Here is a 27,871-nt window from a genome sequence, read left to right as displayed (position 1 = left end):
AGCTGCCGTGGATTGGACTTGTTGGTCCAGCACATACCACAGATGCTTAATCGGATTTTGATATGGGGAATTTGGAGGCCAGGGCAACACCTTGAACTCTTCACCATGTACCTCAAACCATTCCTGAACAATGTGTGCAGTGTGGCAGGGTGCATTATTCTGCTGAAAGAGGCCACTGCCATCAGGGAATACCATTGCCATGAAGGGGTGTACCTGGTCTGCAGTGATGTTTAGGTAGGTGCCACGTGTCAAATTGATGTCCACCCAGGGTTTCCCAGCAGAACGTTGCCCAGAGCATCACACTCCCTCCACCGGCTTGTCACCTTCCCACAGTGCATCCTGGTGCCATCACTTCCCCAGGTAAATGGTGCACACGTACACGGCCGTCCACGTGATGTAAAAGAAAACGGGACTCATCGGACCAGGCAACCTTCTTCCACTGCTCCAAGGTCCAGTTCCGACACTCGCGTGCCCATTGTAGGCACTTTCAACGGTGGACAGGGGTCATCATGGGCGCTCTGACTGGTCTGCGGCTACACAGCCCCATACACAGCAGGGTGCGATGCACTGTGTGTCGTGACACATTCCTCCTGTAACCATCATTAAAATTTTCTATGACTTGTGCCTCAGTAGACCTTCTTTCGGTTCGGACCAGATGGGATAGCCCTCGTTGCCCTTGTGCATTGATGAGCCTTGGGTGCCCAACACCCTGTCACTGGTTTGTGGTTTGTCCCTCCTCAGACCACTGTTGGTAGGTACTCATCACTGCTGACCGGGAGCACCCCACAAGCCTTGTCGTTTCAGAGATGCTCTGACCCAGTCGTCTGGCCATAAAAATTTGGCCCTTGTCAAAGTCGCTCAGGTCTTTACTCCTGCCCATTTTTCCTGCATTCACTACGAGAACTGATTGTTCACTTACCATCTAATCTACCCAGACCTTGACATGTGGCCTTGTTAGGAGATGATCAACATAATTCACTTCACCTGTGAGTGGTCATAATGTTTTGGCTCATCAGTGTGTCTCATATATATATATATATATATATATATATATATATATATATATATATATATATATATATACAACCCCAATTCCAAAAAAGTTTGGACAGCAAGCAAAATGCAAATAAAACAAAAATGAGTGATTTGTCAATTATAATCACCCTTTGCTATATTGTAAGCTCTACAACTACACATTATATGATGTTTTACCTTGTGAATTTCATTGTTTTTTTGTTTTTTTTTAATGTACAGTAATTTCAAATCAGATGATTGCAACATGTTCCAAAAAAGTTTTCCCCCAATCATCCATTATGTAGGTCTTTAGCTGCACAATTGTACGGGGTCTTCGTTGCCGTATGGGGTGCTTCATAATGCTCCACACATTCTCAGTTGGAGATGGTCAGGACTGCAGGCAGGCCAATCTAGCACCCACACTCTCTGCTTACATAGACATGCACTTGTAATCCAGGCAGTATGTGGTTTGAAATTGTCCTGCTGAAAAGACATCCCTGGAAAAGACGGTTCTGGAAGGCAGTATTTGTTGCTCAAAAATGTGTACATATCTGTCTGCATTCATGGTGTTCTAACAGATGTGAGAGTTACCCATACCATGGGCACTGACACACCCCTGGCCCATACAGACACTGGCATTTGGACCTGATGCTAATAACAGCTTGGATGGTCCTTTTCCTCTTTGGCCCGGAGAACACGATGGCTGTGTTTTTCAAAAACTTTTTGAAATGTGGACTCATCGGACCAAAAAACACAGTTCCACTGTTCTACTTTCCATCTAAGATGAGACCGAGCCCAGAGAAGTCGGCAGCGCTTCTGGACAGTGTTGATGTATGGCTTCTCCTTTACATAGTAAAGTCTTAACTTGCATCTGTGGATGAAGCGGCGAGTGGTGTTGACTAACAAAGGTTTACTAAAGTAATCCCAAGCCCATGTTCATGATATCCATTACAGATGAATGATGTTTTTTTAAGACAGTGACGTCTGAGGGATCAGAGATCACGTGCATTCAGAAGTGGTTTTCGTCTGGCACTTTACGCACCGAGATTTGACCAGATTGCTTGAATCTTTTCACTATATTGTGCACTGTAGAGGGTGAAATGCCCAAGATCCTTCCAATTTGTCTTTGGGGAACATTGTTCTCAAAGTGCTGGATTATTTGCTGAAGCATCTGTTGGTAAATTGACAAGTCTTGAACGATCCTTGCTCTTGAAGGACTAGGCTGATTTTGGAGGCTCCTTATATACTATGACACGATTGCCTCACCTGTTTAACATCTCCTGTTTCACATTGCCTTGTTATTTCAACTCATCAAATTGTTATTAGTCTTAAATTGCCCCTGTCCCAACTTTTTTGGAGCGTGTTGCAATCATCTGATTTAAAATTACTGTACATAAAATGTAAAAAAAAAAAAAAGTTTAGAAAAATTCACAAGGTAAAATATCATATTATGTGTGGTTGTAGTGCTTTCAATATAGCAAAGGGTGAATATAATTTACAAATCACTCCTTTTTGTATTTATTAGCATTTTTCATACCGTCCCAACCTTTTCGGAACTGGGGTTGTGTATATATATATATATATATATATGTATATATATATATATATATATATACACACACACACACGTAAATATATTTAAGCAATATCATATGGCCCTACATCAGCAGTGTAGGTAATCACAGCAGTGCTGATTTAGGGCCATATAGCATGATTGCGAGTGTGATATTGCATATATACAACAGTTCAATGAACAAGTATATTTTTAAAAATGAGGAAAAACTAAGTACGTTCACAAAAAATGCATTTGTGCATGGAACTACATTCTTATGTGAAGGATCAGAATCTGCCATTGCTGGTTCAAACCAAATAATGCATCCAAGCCTCTCAAAAACATCACTTCAGAACTACTAGTATTACAACTTGGACTGTTTCTAACATGTTATTGGAGAAACAAGGATGTGTGTGTGTGTGTGTGTGTGTGTGTGTGTGTGTGTGTAGAGAGAGAGAGAGAGAGAGAGAGAGAAAGGGAGAGATGGAGTGCATCATCACCTTTTGCCACTACCAAGCAGAGATGATGTAGTCTGTTAGTCAGCTTTCTGAAGATAAAGTCATTTTGGTGAAATGCATCCTATTTTCTCAGTGGAAAAATAGCCGTTCAAGCAGGGGTATTCCTCCCTGTTTCGTGGTAGCCGGTGCGCAAGAGTCTTTCACTATAGAAACTGTAATCTCCTCCTCCATTTTGTCCTCTCCAATGTGGAAAGTCCAGTAAGAGGTAAGCGCCTTGAGTTTGAGTAATTAATCAGTCTGTTGTGTCTCTCAGCTGTGATGAGCTTTAATGCTGAAGTTGTTAGTTTAAAGCCATTTAAAGCTATTTCCCAGCTTTAGTAGTGTAGTAGTAATCCGAGCGATCACGTAGTGCTGATGAATGAAAACACTGACTGATGCTGACTTATGAGACCATATTACACACAAAAATGGTCTTTTGCTGCCACCTGCTGGCTAAAATATGTAATGTCATAAAATTACACGTGAATAGACAGATAGCTCTTAACACATCTGCACTACTCTTACACTTTAGTTTAGAACAGCATGAACACAAGCGGAGTGATGCACACAGTGAAGCATCAGAGTGCTGATGTACTGTGATATCAGTACTCATGGAACGTCTCTCGTCCAATCAGATTCAAGGACCGGAACTAACTGTTGTATATATGTATATATAGTGTACTGTACAATCTTAGTTTACATTTCAGGGATTATGTATTATGTTCTGTTATCGTTTAGTGCAGGGATCCTCAATAGGCGCCTGTGGGCCACATCCGGCCTGTGAGAGACAAATGTTTGGCCCGTACTAAAGCCCGAAGTATACTTTGTTGATGCAAATCTTGTCATCAGCAGAATGTGCGAGCACTGAACACGTGCAGCCCGATTTTTCTAACAACGCATCTTTGAACGCACAGAATAGGAATGTGTCTGGAATTATTTGCACTAAATAGAGGGTCCACAATGCGGTAAGACTCATCGTTGAGCCACTGCTTTCATTAAGAAGCGCTAGATGTAATCGCCTGTAAAACAACAGGAGGCAAAGTTGGAAACAACAACAGTGGATATGCATGTCACGAAAGCGTGAGTGAGCAGATCAGGACATACTTGCATTTGTATAACGAGTCTGAAGGAATATAAAGACATCTTTGTGTCTAAACTCTCAGTCTTAGTGTGCAAGCGCCAAACACCTGTCTATGCGCACAGTCAGATGAAGTTGTAGCATACTTTGAAAGGTGGCACAGACACTCAGTGTTCGTGTCAAAACTGAAGTATACTTTGGGTTCTAAGCTGTAGCAAACGCTAATAGGTATAATCATTTAATCTGCAATTAGGGAAAGTGCTGGGAGAAGATCCCGTTTGGAGATGAGCAGGAATGGTTGACTCACATGGAGGACACAGAGATTCAGATTGTTCATAAAAATACAAATAAAATCTTTTTGTTGTTGTTTGTTAGGTTTTACATTTTCAAAAGCCAAAGTTGTGTAGTTTTGTGTATCTGTATACAAGCAAAATGTTCATAATTGTTTGAATAATAAAAAATAAAAAAAATACAAAATAAAAAAACAGGCTAATAATACTGAGAAAAAGAACTGAGAAAAATCAGAATATTTATGTTGTCACTCTTTTATCAACAAAAACAATAAAATCATCAACAACAATAATAATAGCAGCACAAACACTTTATCATAACATGGACAGTGGCGGCCCTTGGCTTTGTGTTGTTGACAGAAATTGGCCCTTGGTGAAAACTAATTGGGGAACCCAGATCTACTGGAAGGATGCCATCTTTTGCACGCTTAAATAACGCTTGCTGTCAATCATAAAGAAATGTATGTTTTGTACCATATGGAGTACTACATGGAAAGGTGCAAACATCTTTTTTAAATGTATGTTGATTTTTATTAGTGACGACTCAAATCTTCTACTTTAAACAGTCACAATAAAATGGTACGAACCCCTTCTGAAAGTAATGTAGGATGACATTAAATGAGATAAGAGCTGAACACTTCATTCTTCTGTTGCTTTCCACCTTCGCTTGCGCAAGAGCGAAAGAATCGGAAAGTCAGTGAGTTTTTGTCTGTGTCTCTTTAGTGGGAGGAGGTGACGAGGGAAACCTGTTATTTCCTCCTCTACAGCTCTCTTATAAAGCTCTCGTCATAATGTCTCCCATCAGTTGAGAAGCACCTCTTGTGGATACTTTTACACAGCTGTCTTCTGATGATGTCCGCGTCCACAGATGTTGAGAGTAAGACCTCCGATGCGCGCTCCCGCACCAGGTGTTTGGACACCTTCCTCATCGTGTCCGTGATCGCGCTCTTCGTCCTGTTTTTCGTCATGCTCACTGCCACGTTGTTTTTCACCAAACACCTCAAGAGCGAGATTAACGCGCTGACGTCGCAAGAATCCGACGGATACACGGACAAACTCATGGCGGGCGCATCTGGAGCCGCATATAATGTGAGTTTTACATTGGGTCTTATTGCAATGCGACTTGACAAAAGTATGCAATGTCTGCAGCAGTGCACGGCCATGTTCTAATAAAGCAGTCTGCACATATTGTTGCCATTTTACCGTGACAAATGACATATGTAATGTGGTAATGCCTACATGTTTTATGCACATGTACCCATTTTAGACCAGTAATTAGCTTATAGTCTTGAAATTAAAAGTTCCAACTTGGTTTAGTACAGGCTGATGTCATAGCAGAACCAGAAGTTCCACAAACAGCTTTTGATTGCAGTGGATCCCAACCCTGTTCCTGGAGGCCACCCAACATTACACATTTTGGATATCTCCCTAATCAAACACACCTGATTCAACTATCAGCTCATTGGTGGAGACTCCAAGACCTGAACTGGGTGTCAGATAAGGGAGATCCAGCAACACGGCTGGGAACCACTGGTCTAGAGACCAATAAAAACCTATAATGTGACATCAAGAACTTTATTAATGTCCAACGAACCATATAGCAACTCAAGAAACAAATACAGCCAAAATAAATAAATAAATAAATGGTTCTGGATAAGAAGAGGGTTCTAATTCTGAACTTCAGCACCTATGAAGAACCTTTATTTTACACTACTTGATGTCCATAATTCTGTTAGCAGCTGCAATAGATAAAGTCAGAAATGTATGATGTATCATTTCAGAGAGCTCTATTATTTTAGACATGGACAGTTAGTCAGTTTCAGCAGACTCTTTACCTGTCTCTCCCTGCAGGCGAACACATCGTTGATAAACCTGTATCTGATGTTTTCTCTCTCTGTTTCCCTTTTTCTAGATGCAGAATTTTGCATACCTTAGGGCCACCAACAGTAAGTTCCATGCTGTTATATTTCAAATATTGAACTCTAAATACTAACAAATTGCATAAAAAAATGTCGTAGTCTGAATGTTAAACGTTCTCGTCATGTCGGAATAACCGTAATTACGAGATTTCGACTTGTAACAAGCATTTACGTCTTCGTAGAACTCGTCATTACAATTAGTAAACTCTGAATATTATGAAAGCTCTGACTTGAACGTTGTAACGTCTTGTTAAAAGAACAATAATAGGGGTCTGGGTATCTCAGCGAGTATTGACGCTGACTATCACACCTGGAGTCACGAGTTCGAATCCAGGGCGTGCTGAGTGACTCCAGCCAGGTCTCCTAAGCAACCAAATTGGCCCGGTTGCTAGGGAGGATAGAGTCACATGGGGTAACCTCCTCGTGGTCGCTATAATGTGGTTCGCCGCAGGGAATAGCGTGGGCCTCCGCAGTAATGCGCTCAACAAGCCACGTGATACGATGCGCGGATTGACGGTCTCAGACGCGGAGGCAACTGAGATTCGTCCTCTGCCACCCGGATTGAGGCGAGTCACTACGCCACCACGAGCACTTAGAGCGCATTGGGAATTGGGCATTCCAAATTGGGGAGAAAAGGGGAAAAAATCACAAAACAAAAAAAAAGAACAAAAATAGCAACAGCCTTAACAGTTACAGTAGTTTACATATATTCAATCCAGGACACAAGAATCTCCAAGAAGTCATTTTGTAGCTCAAGAGAGAGCATAGTGCTGTCTCAGACTCAGATTGGTTGAGTCAATGTTTGAGAGCGCCACAGAGTCACAGTGATCGCACTTTTCACCTAAATCAACCTAGGATTGACTTGCTTACATATTAAGAGAAAGTATTTCCCAAAGATTACATACAGAACCCAGAATATTTCTTTGAACGTTTACTTAAGCATAATTCTTGAAACTGAGTGTGTCTCTTTGTCTCTACCCTGCAGGTCAACTGGTGGAAGGCGAAGTGGAGTGGGAATCTATACCTTATGGTAAGGGACAGTCCATCGGTTCGATGTACAGCTATGAGAAGAAAGATAGAGTTCTGAGCGTGAAGGAAGCTGGAAGTTACTTCCTGTACGTCCATCTCACTTTTTCCTGCATATACAAATGTCCGTCCGGGCAATTTACCGCCAGCTTTTACGATCAACATGAGAACAAGCAGCTGACCTGTACAGTCTTGCTGCCGAATATGCCAGATACGAACGGATCAGCACCAGTTAACAGGACATGCTGGCGTGTCATCATGTTTCTGGAAAAGGAAAGTAGTCTACTGGCAAAAACTTCGTTTTCAGAACAGAACCTCGACCATTGGAAGCTGGATTTGAATGATTCTGGATTTGGGATGTTTATGGTTGACAGACTAGGAACTGCATGAGGTCATTGACAGACTAACTTCAGGAGAACATGGACTCCTTGCATGCAGCTATGAACTCGTGGGTCTCGAACCCTCATCGACACTTTTTTTTTTTTTTTTTTTTGGTATACGCAGCCCAGACGCAATCTTAGTGAAAATTTGAGCAGAATTGGAACATCCGTTATTCGCGAAGTTCACATTCCTCGGCCCCTTGTTTGTTCGTTTATTAAATATACTGACTAATTTGATTGTGCTTTCAACTACCAATAATACTTTAACACATTTTACCCATAATATTTAAATCAATTTCACAAAATTACGGAAAAAAAAAAAACGAAAATTTGCTGATTTTGTCTGGGCTGATGACTGACCAAAGAGGTAAACAAAGCTCTTTAAGCACTATTTATAATTTAAATATATTTATGTGTCATTATAATTGTAATATTTAAACTCATAATTTGTTTATATTGTATATATGATGAGTTGATGTTTACCGTGAGTGTAGAACAGTGTAGATATCACTACATATGAGCAGTATGTCAGGGGATGCACCTTTTTCCAATAATGCTTGACCGATGGGAAAAGTTTTTGGCTGTTTGTGTCATTGTTGGACAGTTTACCTAGCATAGCATGTTAACAGCTGTGGCTACTCTGAGAGACTGTCAGTTTGAGGAATGTTTTCACTCTTCTGAAAACTGTAAAAACCCAAAAAGCTGCACTTATGAATGTCCGTAAACGACTCTTCACACCCACACACACTTGTGTTGTGCTGTTTGATGTGAAGTGCAGATGTTTTGAATGCTAACAACTCTACAGAGGAATGTTACAATGATGAAAGTTTGTGAAATGCTTTATTTTGTATCTTAGAATATTTAATAAAGTGAATTATACAGATGTGTGGGGTGTTTTGTGAGGTCTCAGATTTGTTTTTTCAGTAATCTTAACATGCCTAAAATAAGATCAATTAATATTCTAGTCAGAGTATAGAGCTACAAATTAAATATAGATAGCATACCTCAGAGTAATTGCTGTTGGTAGAATTTGAGGAGAAATATTTGAGAAATATTCATACTCTTGGCAATTCTGAGCGAAGATTTTACATTGTTGAGATCTCATCTTAAACTCCACATTACAGGAGTCTTTTTCTCAGGAGAAACTTCTGATGTAAGCATATATGTCACGGTAGGAGAAACAATTGAGATATTGAAGAGATCTCATTCGTGATGTTCTTGGACAAGCTCTCAGCAGACCTGGTGGAAGGAAAGTACAGCTGTATTCAGGCTACCTCCATGCATTTATGTCACTTTCTGTAAGTGCTGCAAGAGAAGTTTCAGTCCTGACCACATCAGCAAACACTCACCAAACAAACAAATAAACACAGCAAATATGTTTCAAAACCATACTGTGCAAAAAACATACTCTTTAAATATTAAACATATTTACTTGAAATCTATTTACTTGAAGTTTAGTGAGATTTATGGTTATTAGAAGACAAAAAAACAAACTTTTCCAGTCGAATTAAGTAGATTGTTCTAACCCCATATACAAATACAGTACTGTGAAAAAGTTTTAGGCACTTGTGAAAAATGTTGAATAATGTGGATTTCTTAAAAATAAAGACACATTGTTTGAGAATGCAATTCGGGAGTTAGGGAGATATCTAAAATGTGTAGTGTTGGGGGACCTCCAGGAGTAGAGTTGGGAACCACTGCTTTAGATAATAAGAAATATAAATTTAGACAAGTACATCTGAACCAGTGGGCAAAACTCCTTATTATGCCAATCTTCGCACAGGTTTTTATGAGAGCTTTCAGTAAAGAGATTTGTGCCCAATGCTTGCTATAGTTGCATTTTTACTTGTAAAATATATATATGTATTTTAAATGGCAAAAGAACTGCAAAGTATATTAAAAATTGCGCAAATTATTCTATGTAAGACATCTCTGTGAAAAAACTGGCCTTTAATGAGTTAATCCTGTCAATATAGTGTTTTTTATGTGCATTTGTAGGTGCACGTGTCTCTGTTAGCTTTGCTGTGTGTTAATTTGTGTCTCTTAACTCTGGTCCATTTAGTGTCTGACATATAATCTCTGAGAGAGACTGAGATACTGTAGTTTTTTGTTTTAAGGATACTTAGATATTTTTACTTGAAAAGACAAAAAAAAAACAAAAAAAAAACAGAAAAGCTCTAATGTATGTTAAGGAGGTTCACACGGCACACTAACATTATGAAGTTTCTCTAGGAGACCAAGAAAAGAAGGATTACGTGCTCGGTTCTAGGGTTGCCAACTATCCTGTATTACGCTGAGTATGTTGGCCGAAAAAAGACACTCACATTTAAACGAGGAGACGCAAAGGAGACCCCCCTCCCCCTGGACGGACAACGATGGCGTCAATATGGGACGTTTCCCAGTGTTTCACTGGAGGGTCCCTCCGGCGAAGCGTGGTGAAATATCCCTTATTGACGGCATCATGTCTCATATTGAAGGCAACCCTACAGCCAGTTAACAAACAATGATCGATTTGGATAAAAAGGTGTGCAAAAAAAGGACAACCTTTAAATTTACAGTCCAAAGATGCTAATATTTGTGTCTCCAAACAGATCTTCAGATGATTCAACTGTGTCCACCTAACTTCTCCCCAAAAACCGGCTTCAAACAAAGTGAAAAAATAACGTCACATTTAAAGGAGTTGTAAGCGATTTCAGCCATTCTACCTCCACAAGACTGAGCTGTTGAATTAGCCACGCCCCCTATTTCCAAAACCCCCATCACCAAAGATAATGAGCCTTATTGAGGCCAACATCAAGCAGAAACGGTTGTTAAGAACAACAGCAGCAAAATAGCGCCCTCAACTGACAACTGCTATGAACAACATGGCATTAAAATGGCATCAAGCCTCAATAATTCAACTACACTACTAAGAGAACGAGCAAAATGATTGACAGGTCGAACGTGTCATTGTCCGCATCTAGTGCTGTCACAGAGATCGGTGAGATTAACTCATGACACCTATTTTGTTAATATCTTTTAGGGAGTAGGAACATTTTTTTCTTTCATAAAAAAATCACTTACAGCACCTTTAAGGGCATTAGAGACTTTCTTGTTCATCTCACTGAATAGGATTAAAATTAGGCTAATTTCAGCAGAACTGCAGTGCCAAACCTCTCTGTGTATAAAGACATTTAGTGGTTCACTGCTGCCATCTGTTGATAGATGTGGATAAATGAAACATCTTTTTACAATGCAAGGCAAGGAATAGGACTACTGATCATTTCCTCTGATTATTAGGGTTAGTTAATGGTTAGTTTGGATTAGGTTTGGGGTAAGGGTTGGGACTATGTTTGACTGGAATGTTGCTCCAGGACCAAGAAAAAACACTGATCCAGGCAAACGTTCTACTTGACAAAATCACGTTCACCAAATATACTTTCACACACAGAAACTCGCTGCTCTGTCTGTCTGTCTGTCTGTCTGTCTGTCTGTCATTTTGACTTGCTTTCTTTAGAGAAACAGAGAAGATGCTTGGAAGGAAATGAATAAACCATTTTTAATCTTTCTCTTTCTGAGTAATGAAAGAAACCAGAAGAGAGAGAGAATTGTCTCGGTCACCTTGATTGTGTGTGGTGACAGACAGTTTCTGGAAACTTCCAGCGAGACGACAGAAAAGTGCCGAGTCAGAAACACAGACTCTCACAACCCCCATCTCTCTCTTCATTGGAGTCTTTAAATAGCAGTAAGTTTATTGAGTGTAAAGGCTGTTTTCTCCACTGTTTTTATTCAATGTAATCTATGTTGTGCAGTATTGATTCTGTCTGTCTGTCCGTCCGTCCCAGATTATATATGTGTATTCATGTCAGTGAGAGGTCAGGTGTGTGTCTGTTTTTGCATGTGTATGTGTGTGGTAAGGTTTATTGAAACACTTGAGATCTTCGCAGAAATGCTGCTGGTTTTGTTCTCAGTTCTTACAATGAAATGAGACTCTAAACATATTTTCATCTCAGCATGAAACATAACAGCCATCTTCTTTTTACCATCTGTTATAACAGGAACGTCCCTGCTTGAGGATATGACATCAAATTCAGTCCTCCACTTCCTGCCATGTAAAGGTGTATGAGCAGTTCGAACTGGTTTTCATATGAAGGAAACCATTTGCCACTGAGATCCACAAAATACAATAACACTTTAAAGTTTGAGCATATGAGATGAGTATTTAAGCTACAGTCACTTAATAAGCTTCAATGTGTTTTTGTATTGGTCAGATCTTTTAGCATGGACCGTTTACAGTCATGTTTGTAATGTTGCAGGTAATATCAGCTTCTGCATCATGGCTACAATAAGTCTACATCTAATAAGTTTTAACACCTGACTGTGATTAAAAGCAGTTTTAATTCAACTGTGAGTGGGCCTTAAGTTAAAAATAATGAATAAAAAATGTTCAAGTCAGCATTGTCTATATTATATATTTTAAACTCTAAACACTTCAGAAAAATATTTTAGATTGAGTTTGACATTTTAATAAAGAAAATATCTTATTTTACTCATGTCCACAAAAGTTCTGTCAACTATGTTACTAAACAAACACCCCCCACAACTAAAAAAAAAAAGGTGTATCCCAAAACCATGTGACCAGCATCATGTGATGTCATTTCCCTCTGTGGGGGGACATTTTGAACACATAATGGCGAGTGTCCTTTTGTGAGGTTCGTGAATTACATCTGTTTAAATGAGATATCCGCATATTTGCAAATGGTATATAATAGAAGTTTTATTGATATTTGCTTTTATCATTAGAAAATAAAGTTATAGGTGACAGGGGACTGCTGAGGAGAGACTGTTATAATACGCGCTTCAGAGGAAGATTTATGAGCACTCCACAGGATGCTGGATCTGCTGAAGTTTTGTGAGGTTAGTTTATTACATCTATTTAAATGAGATATGTGCATATTTGCAGATGGTATATGATATGAGTTTTATTGATATTTGCCTTTTTATCATTAGACAAGACAGTTAAAAGTTACAGGGAACTATTGAGGAGAGAGAGGGAGAATGAAACAGGCGAGCACTTTAACATTATGAGCTCAAACATTGTGGCTCTGATATGCGGACCGTTTAAATGAGACTGTGTTGCACACCGGTGTATTAATGTAGTAACACGACTGCACTTAACAACAAAACAAACTGTGACTGGTCGTTTACATGTCTCAGTCACTTCACATGCAAGCAGGTGATTCTCAGAGCCCTCAAGAAACAAATCAGCCTAACGGGAAGATGTATCGGCCAATGCTATAATTAAAAAGGTCAGAATATCGGCCGATTTATTGGCCTCTGCGATATATATCGGTCGACCACTACCTTCAACTATGTTACAGTCGATTTTTTTTTTTGCATTTCAAATAACGTGACAGAATAGACAAAAGAACCCTTAATTATGTGTGTTACTCGAAGTGTAGCATTAAATCAGTGTCTGTAATGACATGCAGTTTGTCCGTAACGTAGTAAAACATCCTTTCCCTTATAATATCAAAAAGGTGTTTAATGCTTAAGCTTTGCAACTAGTAGATATGTTACATTGAAGAAATATATTAACTGAAACCAATAGTTGTTTTATTGAGAAAGCACTTTGTTTTTGTACTTTTTTGTTGACATGAAATGCACCCCCAATTATAGAATGAGTCTTATGCCAGTGATGCATGTGCACCTCAAGGGGGTGCACATTCATTATAGAGAACTTTATTGGCATGATTGTTTTTACATACAGATATTGCCAGAGTGTCTATACACACAATAAAAACATTCAACAATACATTAACATGAATCTATCTCTGAATACATAAATCTATTTCATAAATCAATCTCTGAGTCCAGAGTTTCACAGCGCTAGTAATCACTACTGACACCTGTCGTTACGTTATATTCACAACGGCGTCAGGATCACAGTGTTAAAAGTGAGCTGAAAAAAACACTTTCTTATTGCTTTAACTCAGTCTATCTTTCTAACTTTTTTAGATGGAAAGAAACAGGCCAGAACATAAAAAGCGAGTTGTTTCATTTGTTTGTGGTCACTGCAGGTTTTTGGAAACTTCCGTCGTGAATGCATAAATGCGCTGAGTCAGGAAAATGCAACAACCTCCCTCAAAAATAAACCGATGTGTGTGTGTGTCCCATTTCTAACTTATTCCACCTTGTCTCACCACATCCTGTCTCTCCCTCCACTGTTCTGTCTATCTCTCCATCACTGTCTTGCTATCTGCAACACTGTTTTTAGAGGTTGAAAACGATAGAGAAAATGAAGACACATTGTGCAAGCATGATATCTCAAGTGATTCAATAGAAATGACATTCAGCATTTTTATTATTTTCACACATCATTAAAAGCACATTTCAGTAGTTAAGATGCGGACACATACATTATGACTTTATAAATAATCTCAGTGTCAGAGTCCTAGTCTTTCATAAGGAATCAGTCACTGATTAAATATATGACAGATTACCACAGTAAGTTTGAGTCAGATAAAGATCACAGTCAGCAAAGATAATAGCTAGCCTAGCTCATATCAACATCATTTGCTAGCAAAGTTTAAACAGCAAAACAGTTACAAAACACAACAGCAAAATGTAATGTACAAAAAAATAAACCATTGTTTTATATATAAAAAAATACTGAAATTATTAAATTGATTACATTAATAACATTTAAAACACATGACATCTTGTTCCAGTAAAAATGTGACCGCTTGCCCTGAGCTGACATGAATATCAAGTAGAAAACTGCGTTGGCCTGTCCTGAGAACATCGTTAAAACCTTCAGTTAAAATCTGCCTTCATTATAAATACTTTCATTTATCAGTTGATAAACTGATACCTGTATGAACAGTGTGGCCTACAACACTATACACATTTTAGTAATACACAAACAAACAAAAAAATAGCAAAATACCTTAATGATATTTAAAGCCCAATTGAGAACCTGAGAGCGAAAACAATTGTGTGTGTGTGTGTGTGTGTGTGTGTGTGTGTGTGTGTGTGTGTGAGTGTGTGTGAGTGTGTGTGTGTGTGTGTGAGTGTGAGTCTGTGTGTGTGTGTGTGTGTGTGTGAGTGTGAGTCTGTGAGTGTGTGTGTGTGTGTGTGTGTGTGTGTGTGTTGTGTGTGTGTGAGTGTGTTTGTGTGTGTGTGTGTGTGTGTGTGTGTGTGTGGGTGTATGTGTGTGTGAGTGTGTGTGTGTGTGGGGTGTGTGTGTGTGTGTGTGAGTCTGTGAGTGTGTGTGTGTGTGTGTGTTTGTGTGTGTGTGTATTTGTTATTTGTACTTAGATAATGAAGGCACCAAAGTAGTTGTTGCTGGTGGGCACCTGCGAGCGGTTATTCACCTGAACAAACACACTGTCACCTTTATTCAGGTGGAAGATCCCACCCAAGTAACTGTTTTCTTTCAACTGAGTTTTCTCGGAGATGCAGACATACCTAAAAACACATTTAACACAGTATAAAATGGATCTGTTAGACGTTTTACACAGGAAAATTACATATTCAGCAATTTATGACTGAATTAATATTGAAAAATCAAGTAATTATCACTGCTCTAAAAATCTGTTAACCTGGCAAAACCAACTCTACTTACTATTTTTAACACTAAAAACAAATCTAATTTTAACCTTGTATGACCCCGCGTACACATGCGTGGACGTTGTATTTTGGCTTCACTATACGCAACACATAATTTAAATGAATAAAAACCGACTGAAAGCTGTTCACAAGACTCTAGACGGTCATTTAAGGGTTATACTTCTGCCACACCTAGAGGTGCAGCACCAACAATAGTGCCTCTGGTAAGAAATCTCTTAAAGTTTTTTAACCGAAACCTGTGTGGTTGTAAAGAGTAGAGTCTCTAGTTTCGATTGCTATGCCGTTTTAAAAAATGCATTCATTTTTCGCGTGTCAGTGCACTGGTAAACATGATGTCCACATATGTAGATTTTGGGACATTATTCCCTCAAAAGTTCAAAAAACATGTTAGTTATTTTGAATAACAGCTGGAAAATGTGTCTTTCAGAGGCTTTATATGGAGTTAGGATGAAAATAAGGTGCATTTGAAACTGTTCTGAGACCAGTGCAGACAGACAGCACACTGGAGGTTAAGTCATTCACTAAATAGGGAGCAAGGGAGCATCCTATAGCTCTCTATGCAGTTAAGTGCATTCACTCCTAAAATCTGATCAAAAGTTCAGTTTCAGGCTGCAGATGATGTTTGGATCACTCAACATGTTTGACAGACATGTGACAATGATAATCAGTACATAGATTCAGAATTTATAATGTATCATTTTATTTTAACATGGTTGGCAGGGGGCCTGTGTATCTCAGCGAGTACTGACGCTGACTATCACCCCTGAAGTCGTGAGTTCGTATCCAGGGTGTGCTGAGTGACTCCAGCCAGGTCTCCTAAGCAACCAAATTGGCCCGGTTGCTAGGGAAGGTAGAGTCACATGGGGTAACCTCCTCGTGGTCGTGATTAGTGGTTCTCGCTCTCAATGGGGCGTGTGGTAAGTTGTATGTGGATCGTGGAGAGTAGCATGAGCCTCCACATGCTGTGAGTCTCCGCGGTGTCATGCACAACGAGTCACGTGATAAGATGCACAGATTGACGGTCTCAGAAGCGGAGGCAACTGAGACTTGTCCTCCGTCACCCGGATTGAGGTGAGTAACCGCGCCACCACGAGGAGCTACTAAGTAGTGGGAATTGGGCACTCCAAATTGGGAGAAAAGGGAATAAATTTTTTTTTTAAAAAAACATGATTGACAGTGATTGGATGATGCTGGACATTACTTTGAATCAGAATTAATTATGCTAATTTCTGATTTAATGTCTGTAACGTCTCAACAACATGAATAATCAACACTCCTGGAAACATTAAAAACAATTTGATTTTAAAAATCAGACTTTCTATAGTTTGGTATTATTTAAAATTTTTAGGAAAACTATTTGCTCTTTTTTTTTGCATGATTATTAGGTGCTAGTAATTACAAATCAAAAGAGGAATGGAAAATGCACACAGCAGTCATGCATGAGAGGTTAAATGTATGATACATGAATATGATAATCATTAAGTACCATGATATTGCCATTTGTTCCCATTGCAATCTTCTTTCTGTGTTGACATGTTTCTTATTGAAATAGGACGTTTCAGTGGGACACACTGAAGGACTCGTCCCCTTTTTTTTAAATAGTGTTCATTTTATATCACAGCCATGAACCATGACTTGCTTTCTTGCTGTAGTCGTAAACAGGTGATAATATAGTGGCCATTCTCATTCTGCAGAGCATTTGATTGAACGCAAATTTGGATGTGCCATTAGCAGGAAATGATGTCATTAATATGTTCGGTCCATTTACCCGAAACAGAAAGACTGTGCATTTCAAATGTGTGTATCTGCTAAAAGCTTGTTTTTCCATTTTGAAGAGCACAGTCACATTTAGACGACCTCACAGCTGACAGACATGGAGTAAAAGGCGTACAACATTGTTTTGGGAGTCTTAGTTTGCAGGAATATTGGAGAATACCTGGAGTTTTGAATGAGCTCTATGGGCAGGTAGTTGTATCTCTCTGAACAGAGCATGATCTGATGTTTGAAGAAATTACATTTTTGCAGGTGGAAGATTTTGGAAAAGATGTAATAGTATCCCTCCTGCTGAAAATAAAGACTGTTGTTTTTAAAATCCAGGCCCCTAAAAAACCCAGGAAAGCTGTCGGATCTCCAGTGAAGCACGCCATTGGCTCCTGATGGAGGTGAAGAGCCTACACACACAAAGACACACATGTTATCAGTGTTGGGGAGTAGTTAATATAGTAGTTGCATTTTAACTACTAAAAAACAACATGGTTACTACAGTAAAACCATGGTTTCCTAATGTAGCCGTGAGTCATGACAGTAGGAACCATGATTCATTTTGTGGTTACTAAGATTTTACTACAATCCCATGATTAAACTATGGTTACTGTAGGAAAAACATGGTTCATTTTCGTATGGGAACGTCACCCTAAGTATCTAATCAGGACCGATTGCAGAATTAAATAATATCATCCAACACATTATGCACCAATGCTTCAGTTCCTGATCTGTCGAGCTAGTGGTCAGCATGGTCAGGTGTTGAAGGTGTTTGATACCTTGCAGAAATGCTGCAGGCTTCTCATCTTTAGGGGTTTTTCCATTCAAATCTGTTCAGGAGAAAAACAGAATAAATACTGAAAACATCTAGAAGTAAATAATAGAATTACAAATCTGTGTGTGATGGTGCGGTTGAGGGGGTCAAGTTTTGAATACATTGTGTGAACACGGCTTAATAAACATACTAAATAATGTTCTAATGAAAATGTATAAATGTTTGTGTAAAGGTTAGGTTTAGAGGATGGAAAATGCTATTAACCCTCTATAAAAACAATATAGTTTAATAATGTAATATAAATAGTGTGAGGCCTTGTGTTTGTTTACCAACCATGAGAACTGCTGGGATATGAATTCTTCTCTCCCTGTAGATAGATAATTATAATGATGTTAATATGATTCTTACACACATGTAATTATACACACACACGTGTGTAGAATATATACTCACTTTACTATATTCCAGTTTTTGGATATCTGTCGACACCTGTTGGGAGAAAAACAAATAGTGGGTGAAATATTTAACATTTCAGATCTTTTCCCAATTTATTTCCGGGAACATTTTTATGTCACATGTACGATGGCGTTTTAGTGCCACGTAAGAATTTTTTTTGAATATTTCGAGAATGTATTTTGAGAATAAATTCGTAGTATTACTAGAATAAAGTCGTAATATTTTGAGATTATTCTCAAAATATTACGACTTTATTCTCGTAATACTACGACTTTATTCTTGTAATTTTGAATTTATTCTCAAAATATTACGATTTTAAAGTCAAAATTACGAGAATAAAGTCGGAATGCTAATATTCGTAGCATTACGAGATTAAAGTCGTAATATTTTTAGAATAAAATCAAAATTACAAGAATAAATCGTGAGGAAAGTAACATCAAAGTGATGTGGTGAACAATTCTCAAAATATTATGACTTTATTCTCAAAAACTTTTTTGTGGCACTAAAACGCCGCCGTAAAAATGTTCACTAACATCTTTTTTAAAAATAATAAACTATTATTTAATTCTCATAATTTTTTCTTTAATCTCAAATATTACTATTTTATTCTCGTAATTTTTTAATCTCAAAATATTACGACTTTAACCTCGTAATGATATGACTTTGTTCTAGAAATTCTGACTTTAATCTCATAATATTACGACTTTATTTTCATAATTTCAACTTTAATCTCAAATATTACGATTTTATTCTTGTACTTTAATCTCAAAATATTACTATTTTATTCTCGTAATTTTTTTATCTCAAAATATTACGACTTTAACCTCGTAATGATACGACTTTGTTCTATAAATTTTTACTTTATTCTCGTAATTTTGACTTTAATCTGAAAATGTTACAACTTCATTCTTGTAATTTTTACTTTAATTTCACAATATTACGATTTTATTCTCGTAATTTTTACTTTATTCTCAAAATATTACGACTTTATTCTAAATATTTTTCTTTATTCTCATAATTTTGACTTTATTCTCAAAATATCACGACTTTAACCTCATAATGATACAACTTTGTTCTAGAAATTTTGACTTTATTCTCATAATTTTGACTTTAATCTCGAAATATTACGATTTTATTCTTGTGATTTTGAATTTAATCTAAAAATATTACGATTTTATTCTAAATTTTTTCTTTATTCTCATAATGCTACAACTTTATTCTCGTAATTTTTACTTTAATCTCAAAATATTACGACTATTTAAAAACATTTGACTTTATTCTCAATTTTTTTCTTTACTCTCATAATGCTATGACTTTACTCTCATAATTTTGACTTTATTCTCAAAATATCACGACTTTAACCTCATAATGATACAACTTTGTTCTAGAACTTTTGACTTTATTCTCGTAATATTACGATTTTATTCTCAAAATTTTGACTGTTCTTGAAATGTTAAAAATGTGTACATGGCACTAAAATGCCGTTGTACAGATGAATGCAAGCAGATTTAGATAAAAAAGCTTTTGGATGTTTTATCTAAATATTTTAATTAAAATGAAATAACCTAATCAATCCACTTTTCAGTCCTCTAGACCCACTTTACATGGTCACTTTTAGTAATTTTACATGTCAGTCAGATGGTCTCTGTTTGTCTAAGTTAGCAGTTTTTTATAGCCAAAGTGTACTTTGTTTTTTTGCGTGCCGGTACATCTCATGCACATTTCGTCATCAGCACAATATGCCCAAACTGTTTTTCATATGCAGAGACACGCGGCTAGCTGGCATCTGTGTGTCGTCTCCATATGCACCTAGAATTTACTGTGATAAAAGAGTACCACAAAAGTGTGCATGTGTTGAATGCATCAGCTTGCAGTTAAAAGAGCAGAGCGCTCGACTGTAGTATTCCCTATTTAGCTAGAATAAACTGTAACTACAATGTGGACCTTAAATTACAACACAACAGTATTATTTATATATATACAAAAGTTAAAGTTGAAATGGTTCTGCAAAGTAGGAATGACCCAATTACACTAGAACTGCAGAGGCTTTACCATGTTTAACAGGAAAGAAACCGTTGGTGAATCTGATCATCAGCAGAAGATAAGGCGTTAAAGTGCAGACATTTATCGAATGTGTGGATGCTGCATGAAAAATATTCCAGATTTAAACCAAAAACACCAGTGCCGCACAGCAGTGGGACATTTTTAAGAGAAGGAATGTAAGATTCCCTACAGCGTGAGAGGAAGTGATGTAAGCAAAGGGTGGGTGGTTTTATTTTTATGAGAAATCTGATCATCTGACCAGCCCTCAAATAATCTACACTGGTATTTGTCAGGACATGTCAAGCAATGACTGCAGTGTCTGATACCTCATCAAAAACTATTTTAAAGCATTTATCTCATTCATATATGGTTATTATGCATGCAGTCTTTTAAGAGTTCATAATAATTAGGAAACTACAAGGGATATTTGTTTTTAAATAACATAACAATTGCATGTTGGCTTCAAGTGTTTCTCAGTTAAGTTAGCGTGTAGCATTTTACGATTCATGTGTGCAGCCGCATTTACTCATTTTCCAATAGTGCTCGTGCTTTATGGTAAATGCGTTAATGCGGCCTTTTGCAAATGAAGTGCTGCGTATGTCCATACCAAAAAAAATCAATTAACAAAATCACTGGATATTTGAATAGGCCCCAGTTAAAACACTGATAATTCATTTAATTCTGATTCAAGAAATCTATAGGTTTTTCCATACACTTTTGAGTCTGCCAGCAGCACAGATTATATTTCAGTCTGTGCGGGAGTAACCTCAGAAGTGCGAGGCCGCGCACATGCACAGTTTAAGCCCAACATATGCTACAGTTTAAGCTAGCCGTATGCGTACATGGTGAGTGATGCAAATTTTGTCTGCAGGGCACGCGAGCACTGAACGAATGCGCCTGGAGTTATTAGCACTAATAAGCGTTGGGCTGTTGCTTTTACGCAGAAGTGCAAGAATGTCGTAGAACAACAGGAGACAAAGGTGAAATCAACAACAGTGAATATGCACGTCAAGAGTGCATGAGTGAGGAGGTCTGGAGATACCTGCATTTATATAACGAGAAATCGTCTAGTATCTTATTGCAGTCGTAGCGTGCATGTGCCAACCTCCTGTGTATGTGCACGCAGTTAAATGAAGGATACTTTGAAAAGCTGAATGTTGGATGTTACACATACGTTAAGCGTTCGCGTCAAAACCAAAGTCTACACTGTAAAAAATCTTGTTGTTTCAATGTAAAAAAGTAAGTGTTCATGCTGCCTTAAAAGTTTAAGTTGTGTCAACTTAAGAGGGAAAGTTGTTTAAACAGAACATAAAGTTGACTTAAATCAATATAACTTGTTACATGAGCTTAATTTCTGTTTAAATAAACCTAACTTTCAATTTAAATTAAATGTGAAAGTTTGATTACTTATTTAATACTACTGATGATAACTGTAGAAGTAGTTAGCGATATGCTATTGTCAGAGGTCAAATAAACCGTCATGTGATAGAAAATGATCCATCTATCAAATTCAGACTTAAGCTCGAGAAAGAGACATGTTCATGTAAATCAAAATGATGGTGACAATCATCAGACAGATCATCGAGTAAAAACATGAGCTCTGAAATAACTGAAAGTGACAAACACAATAACCAATTTTCACTTGAATAGTTTTACTTAGTTCAATAACGTATAAAAGGTTCAGCTAACAAAAACTTGGGTAATTGAGTTATCTCAACAAGATCAATCCAGGGCAGGTATTCTAACTCTACATTTTAAGTTATGACAACTAAAGGGCAAAATTAAAGTGTACTTTGGGCTTTAGAGGAAACATTCATCCTGACATGCTTTTAAACAGTCCTGAAGGAGTTCAAATATATGCTGGACACTTAAACAATTATTTTATTCATTTCTAAATTGGGCCTAAATTCAAAGGTAGGTTTCTACAAAACATTAAAGCATTTAAGAATAAGCCTTTACATCAAAAGTCACAAGACATTTTAATTCAGTCAAAACGTTTTCACCTGTAGTTTACATTCGTATAAATGTTAACCTAAAATCTTGACTCACTGGTCTCCAAACACCTGCCGCAGGAGAGAGATAACTGCAGACACATGTCTGAGAACTCACCGCAGGTCTGTTGTAAAGATGGTAGATGAATCCGGCCTCTATGAAGATGCTCAGCAGAGCCACAGCCAGCAGCAGGTAGATCAGAGACAGTCTCTTGGTGTCCAGTTTGACGGGCACCCGACATGGGGTGTGAGGACCCTGTGCCTGATTGTCCACCACAAACACCTGAGGACAGCGTTCCATTACATCTCTAACTGCACTGTGACCTCTGTCAGACATGCTGCACATCACAAGCACCTGATCAGTGGACAGTACACACCTTCAGCTCTCACCCGACACTCTCTCTGCAGCTCTACCTGTCGCTCTCTGCAGCTCTACCTGTCGCTCTACCTGTCGCTCTCTTTGCAGCTCTATCTACAGCTCTACCTGTCGCTCTCTTCGCAGCTCCACCTGTCAGTCTGTTAGCAGCTCTACCTGTCGCTCTCTCTACAACTCCACCTGTCACTCTCTCCACAGCTCCACCTGTCGCTCTCTCCACAGCTCCACCTGTCGCTCTCTCCACAGCTCCACCTGTCACTCTCTCCTGCAGCTCAACCTGTCGCTCTCTCCACAGCTCCACCTGTCGCTCTCTCCACAGCTCAACCTGTCGCTCTCTCCACAGCTCCACCTGTCGCTCTCTCCACAGCTCAACCTGTCGCTCTCTCCACAGCTCCACCTGTCGCTCTCTCCACAGCTCAACCTGTCGCTCTCTCCACAGCTCCACCTGTCACTCTCTCCTGCAGCTCAACCTGTCGCTCTCTCCACAGCTCCACCTGTCGCTCCCTCTTTGCAGCTCAACCTGCTGCTCCTTCTGTGTAGAACTGATCAGTTATCAAGCAGTCCACCCTAATTGACACCTGACACCTTCTTCAACTCTTCAAGACAAAAAAACAGCAGTCTGTAGCCTTCCTCAGAATGTGACGTCTGATGTTACTGAGCGAGTGAAAATGTGTGAATGAATGTCCTCTTTCACTTCAGTGTATGTCATCCGTATAATGAGCAAAGACCATCGTTCAGTCATAACCAGATGATAATGTGACCTCCAGCCTCTCCTGAGCGCAACCTGATACAGTCTCACACTGAAAATCAAAGCAGAGCTGAGCTGCTCATCGCCCACTGTCGCTCTCGAAAGGGTGTGTGTCACAGAAATAGAGAGAGAGAGAGAGCAAGGGAGGGGTTCAGCAGAGGAAAGAAACTAAAATGAGGAAGTTTTGACTGTAAGGTGATAATTTTATATCTTTCCCTCTCTATCTGTGTGTGTTTGTGTGTTATGAAGTATACATGATCTTGTTTTCTTTCTAGGTTGCTTGACTTTTTTGTAAATTAAAAAAAATAATAAACAAAAAAAACGTTTTTAAATATGACAAACATAATGTACAGTTATCTACATATATTTCAATTCTTAATGAGTAATTTTGTTTATTTTCCAGTAAAAATGCACATCCTTTCTACAAGATACATTTACTTGAGAGGCAAATTTGGCAAATCAGAGAATGTATCTTGAATATAAGTGCGTTATATCTTGTGGCACTAGCAGATTTTTTCACTTGCTTTTCATTTCATTCAAACTGTACCTGCCAGTGGAAAATGAGACAAAGATACTGGTAAAGAATATGATTTCTGCACTGTAAACAAAAAAGTACTAATATTCTGCAGTCTTATTTATCATACCACATGAAAACTACTAATCTATGCAAAAAGAAATGAACAAATGTTATAATGTAATTCCTATTCTCTTTACAAATGATGAAATATTGAGTTTATCTGTTTGGGTGTTGTTTGTTTCCTCACAGTTTCTGAATGAAGGGGGACCTCAAATTGCATCTTGCAATTGCATGCATGGGAAGGTGAAAGCTGTGGCCACACACACACACACACACACACACACACACACACATACACACACACACACACACACATACACACACACACACACACACACACACACACACACACACACATACACACATACACACACACACACACACACACACACACACATACACACACACACACACACACACACACACACACACATACACACACACACACACACACACACACACACACACACACATACACACACACACACACACACACACACACACACACACACACACACACACACACACACATACACACACACACACACACACACACACACACACACACACATACACACACACACACACACACACACACACACACACACACACACACACACACATACACACATACACACACACACACACACATACACACATACACACACACACACACACACACACACACACACACACACACCTATCCGGAAAAAACAGACAGAAAATGGGTGACCACAGGCTTATCTGATGACCTAAAGACTAGTGCACTTGTGCAAACACACACACACACACACACACACACACACACACATACACACATACACACATACACACACACACACACACACACATACACACACACACACACACACACACACACACACACACACACACACATACACACACACACACACACACACACACACACACACCTATCCGGAAAAAACAGACAGAAAATGGGTGACCACAGGCTTATCTGATGACCTAAAGACTAGTGCACTTGTGCAAACACACACACGTGCATATATGCACACTTGTACTGTATATACACACATAGTTTCGTGAGTTCGCAGAGAAACAGAAAACACTTTCAGTCAAACTGACCATGAATCAGCTTGACACAAACTCTTTGAAATGTACCACTCAGCTCTAATCATCTCAGTTTTGTTACATTGTGACATTTCTGAGGTTTTGATTAAACAGTTGAAGTTTTTGTTTGCCCATGCAAAAAATGTTCACATGTTTTATTGTCCACCAGTCGAAAGGTCTGGTCACTCACATAATGAAATTTAATACTTAGGGTTAGAGGTTTGTTCAGATCACTAATCCTAATTAAAAACAATAGTAATAGTGATACTTGACTTTGTCAGCATAGATTTCACCAACACAGGTCTCTATTTCCAATCAAATTAAATGAAGGTGGTATCATGGTTTGACAGTGCTGTCATCTAGTGACAGGTGGTATAAATAAGTGTTTATAAACAATTGACAGTGGACTGAAATGGATGGATGGATGAAGTATCTATGGCACATCTAACAGGCCCATGTGCAAAAACACTTGATGGGGCCACCCGCTTTATCCACCCATCAGAAACCAACAAGAATGAACTTAAAATACAGGAAATTATATATTGTAATTTTTTGCATGGCATTTAATCAATAATGCTATGATCTCAATGAAGATGCTCCCTTCAAGGCCCCTTTTCACAAACTATGAAAAGTTAAATGTGCTCGTTGTCTCTCCTTAAATTATGAAAAGAAAATGAAAAATTCAAAAAAGCTGCATTTGACTTAATAAAGCTAAACTTAGGGGGGCCTGGGTAGCTCAGTGGTAAAAGACGCCGGCTACCACCCCTGGAGCTCGCTAGTTCATTAGTTTGAATCCAGGGTGCTGAGTGACTCCAGCCAGGTCTCCTAAGCAACCAAATTGGCCCGGTTGCTAGGGAGGGTAGAGTCACATGGGGTAACCTCCTCGTGGTCGCTATAATGTGGTTTTCGCTCTCGGTGGGGCGCATGGTGAGTTGTTCGTGGATGCCGCGGAGAATAGCGTGAAGCCTCCACACATGCGCTACATCTCCATGGCAACACGCTCAACAAGTCACGTGATAAGATGCACGGATTGACGGTCTCAGACGCGGAGGCAACAGAGATTCGTCGTCCACCACCCGGATTGAGGCGAGTCACTACACCACCACGAGGACTTAGAGCACATTGGGAATTGGGCGTTCCCAATTTAAGCTAAACTTAAATTAAATTAATTATGCCATTAATCTAGTTAATTATTGTCACTTCTAACAGATTAAATTGCTGTTAGGCCCTTAACACCCTGTAGTTGCAGCATAGATAGACGGACAGAGATTATAACTGGTTTAAGGTCTGGATTACAATGGGTTTGTAGGCTTTACAGCAGTTTATGGATTTTAGATTACAACCGGTTAATATAGGGTATACTTTAATAAGTTAATATAGAGACAATCAAGAAGCTGGTGTAGAGTTTTTATCTACTTTTTTTCCTGAAGGTGGAACTATTTCACAATTTATAAGCCTGTTTTGGTTGTCCGGTGTTTGCACGCACATTTATGTTTGTATTTGCGGATAATGTGATGTTTAGCTTATTAAATTAGTAATAATTGCCAAATAAAACATGTGGCTCCAAACTGTATTTCTCAGCCGAGTGGGTAAATAACATGATGCGATGGCCCGAGGTTAGTTACAGTTAGTTACTTATTTGAGTTGTTATAACAGCAGACAACTGCACAAATCAAGCCTTAAATCATTTCTACTCTAACGCTTAAATGGTTATTCTCCGGATCGTTTGTACATTGCTTCTTGTGGAGACCAGAGCCAGAACAATCTGAATGATTTGGCGATACCCAGTGGTTAATCAGAAACACGATTACGCCTCATGTGGGCAGAAAACAGACATTAGCTGTGTCCGAAACTGCCCCCCATCCACTAAATTGTGCACCTTTTCGGCCATTTTGTAGTGGTGTCCGAATTCATTCCCTACATCTTATTCCCTACATTTCTTCACTCATTCTTACCCACAATGCAATCTGATTTCGAGGGTACATACGATGTACGCTCTCTGACCCCAATTTCCCATAATCCAAAGCGGAGACGGCGGGAAATGGCGGACGCAAACACCGGAGGCTTCAACTTTTACAAATGTAAGTAACTATTTTATTAATAAAAAAATACATCTGTATCAAGATATAACGAAGTAAAATTATACATATTGATGGATTAATTTATGATTGGCCACTAACTCCGCTTAAATGCAATTTTTGACTCGTAACTAGCAAGGGTAATTTTTACGGTTGAGATTTCACGCTGCAAATGATTTGTTGGATTGTTCACGTATATTATCACATGTAACTACTGTATTCGCATACACTTTAGAAAATAATGTACCGAAGATGTTATATTGTTTTAGGGACGGATGAAGACGTAACGCGTCTCATAATGAGCAGCCCAGCTTGGATGGGAGTGAGTTTGAAGATTATTTTTCCTCAGGAATTAGTAGAGTTCAGTTGCAGTTGATATGTCTAATTAGTAATATTTAAATCATAACGTTATATGCTCTACAGAACTGTACTGAAAGAGATGGGTTTGCTTGGTGTGGTAACCACTGCCAAAAAGTGGGAAAACCTGAAGAAAACATACAAGGTAAATTCATCTTAATAATATATACAGTTCTGCTTGTAAATTTACATCCTTTGAAGCATCTGCAAGATATTTTATTCTGCTTAGTGTTTTAATTGGCAATATAAATTT

General features: G+C 38.6%; 2 protein-coding genes across 13 annotated transcripts; one reads left to right on the top strand and one right to left on the bottom strand.

Annotated features, from left to right (window-relative positions):
• Positions 1 to 4,762: 4,762 nt before the first annotated feature.
• On the top strand, positions 4,763 to 8,657 carry LOC127443485 (uncharacterized). The gene is made up of 3 exons (XM_051702148.1): positions 4,763 to 5,520; positions 6,344 to 6,377; positions 7,336 to 8,657. The coding sequence occupies exons 1-3, from the start codon at positions 5,281 to 5,283 to the stop codon at positions 7,764 to 7,766; spliced, it is 705 nt and encodes a 234-aa protein (XP_051558108.1). The 5' UTR covers positions 4,763 to 5,280; the 3' UTR covers positions 7,767 to 8,657.
• Positions 8,658 to 13,587: 4,930 nt separating this feature from the next.
• Positions 13,588 to 23,598, bottom strand: LOC127443483 (tumor necrosis factor ligand superfamily member 14-like). Of its 12 annotated transcripts, none has more exons than XM_051702144.1 (8): positions 23,143 to 23,598; positions 23,022 to 23,070; positions 22,512 to 22,949; positions 18,357 to 18,392; positions 18,237 to 18,270; positions 17,908 to 17,958; positions 17,304 to 17,538; positions 13,588 to 15,205 (listed from the first exon to the last, which is right to left on the bottom strand). In XM_051702144.1, the coding sequence occupies exons 3-8, from the start codon at positions 22,737 to 22,739 to the stop codon at positions 15,052 to 15,054; spliced, it is 738 nt and encodes a 245-aa protein (XP_051558104.1). In that variant the 5' UTR covers positions 22,740 to 22,949; positions 23,022 to 23,070; positions 23,143 to 23,598; the 3' UTR covers positions 13,588 to 15,051. The 12 variants fall into 12 exon arrangements, with proteins under 12 accessions (XP_051558104.1, XP_051558105.1, XP_051558101.1 ...); XM_051702145.1 differs by having other exon boundaries at positions 23,022 to 23,046; positions 23,167 to 23,598; XM_051702141.1 differs by lacking the exon at positions 23,022 to 23,070 and having other exon boundaries at positions 22,512 to 23,021; positions 23,095 to 23,214; positions 23,264 to 23,598.
• Positions 23,599 to 27,871: the final 4,273 nt, after the last annotated feature.

Source organism: Myxocyprinus asiaticus, chromosome 7 (genome assembly GCF_019703515.2).
Source record: "Myxocyprinus asiaticus isolate MX2 ecotype Aquarium Trade chromosome 7, UBuf_Myxa_2, whole genome shotgun sequence".
Lineage (NCBI taxonomy): Eukaryota > Metazoa > Chordata > Actinopteri > Cypriniformes > Catostomidae > Myxocyprinus > Myxocyprinus asiaticus.
The sequence above is the reverse complement of the archived record's forward strand: the minus strand, read 5'-3'. Positions and strand labels throughout refer to the sequence as shown.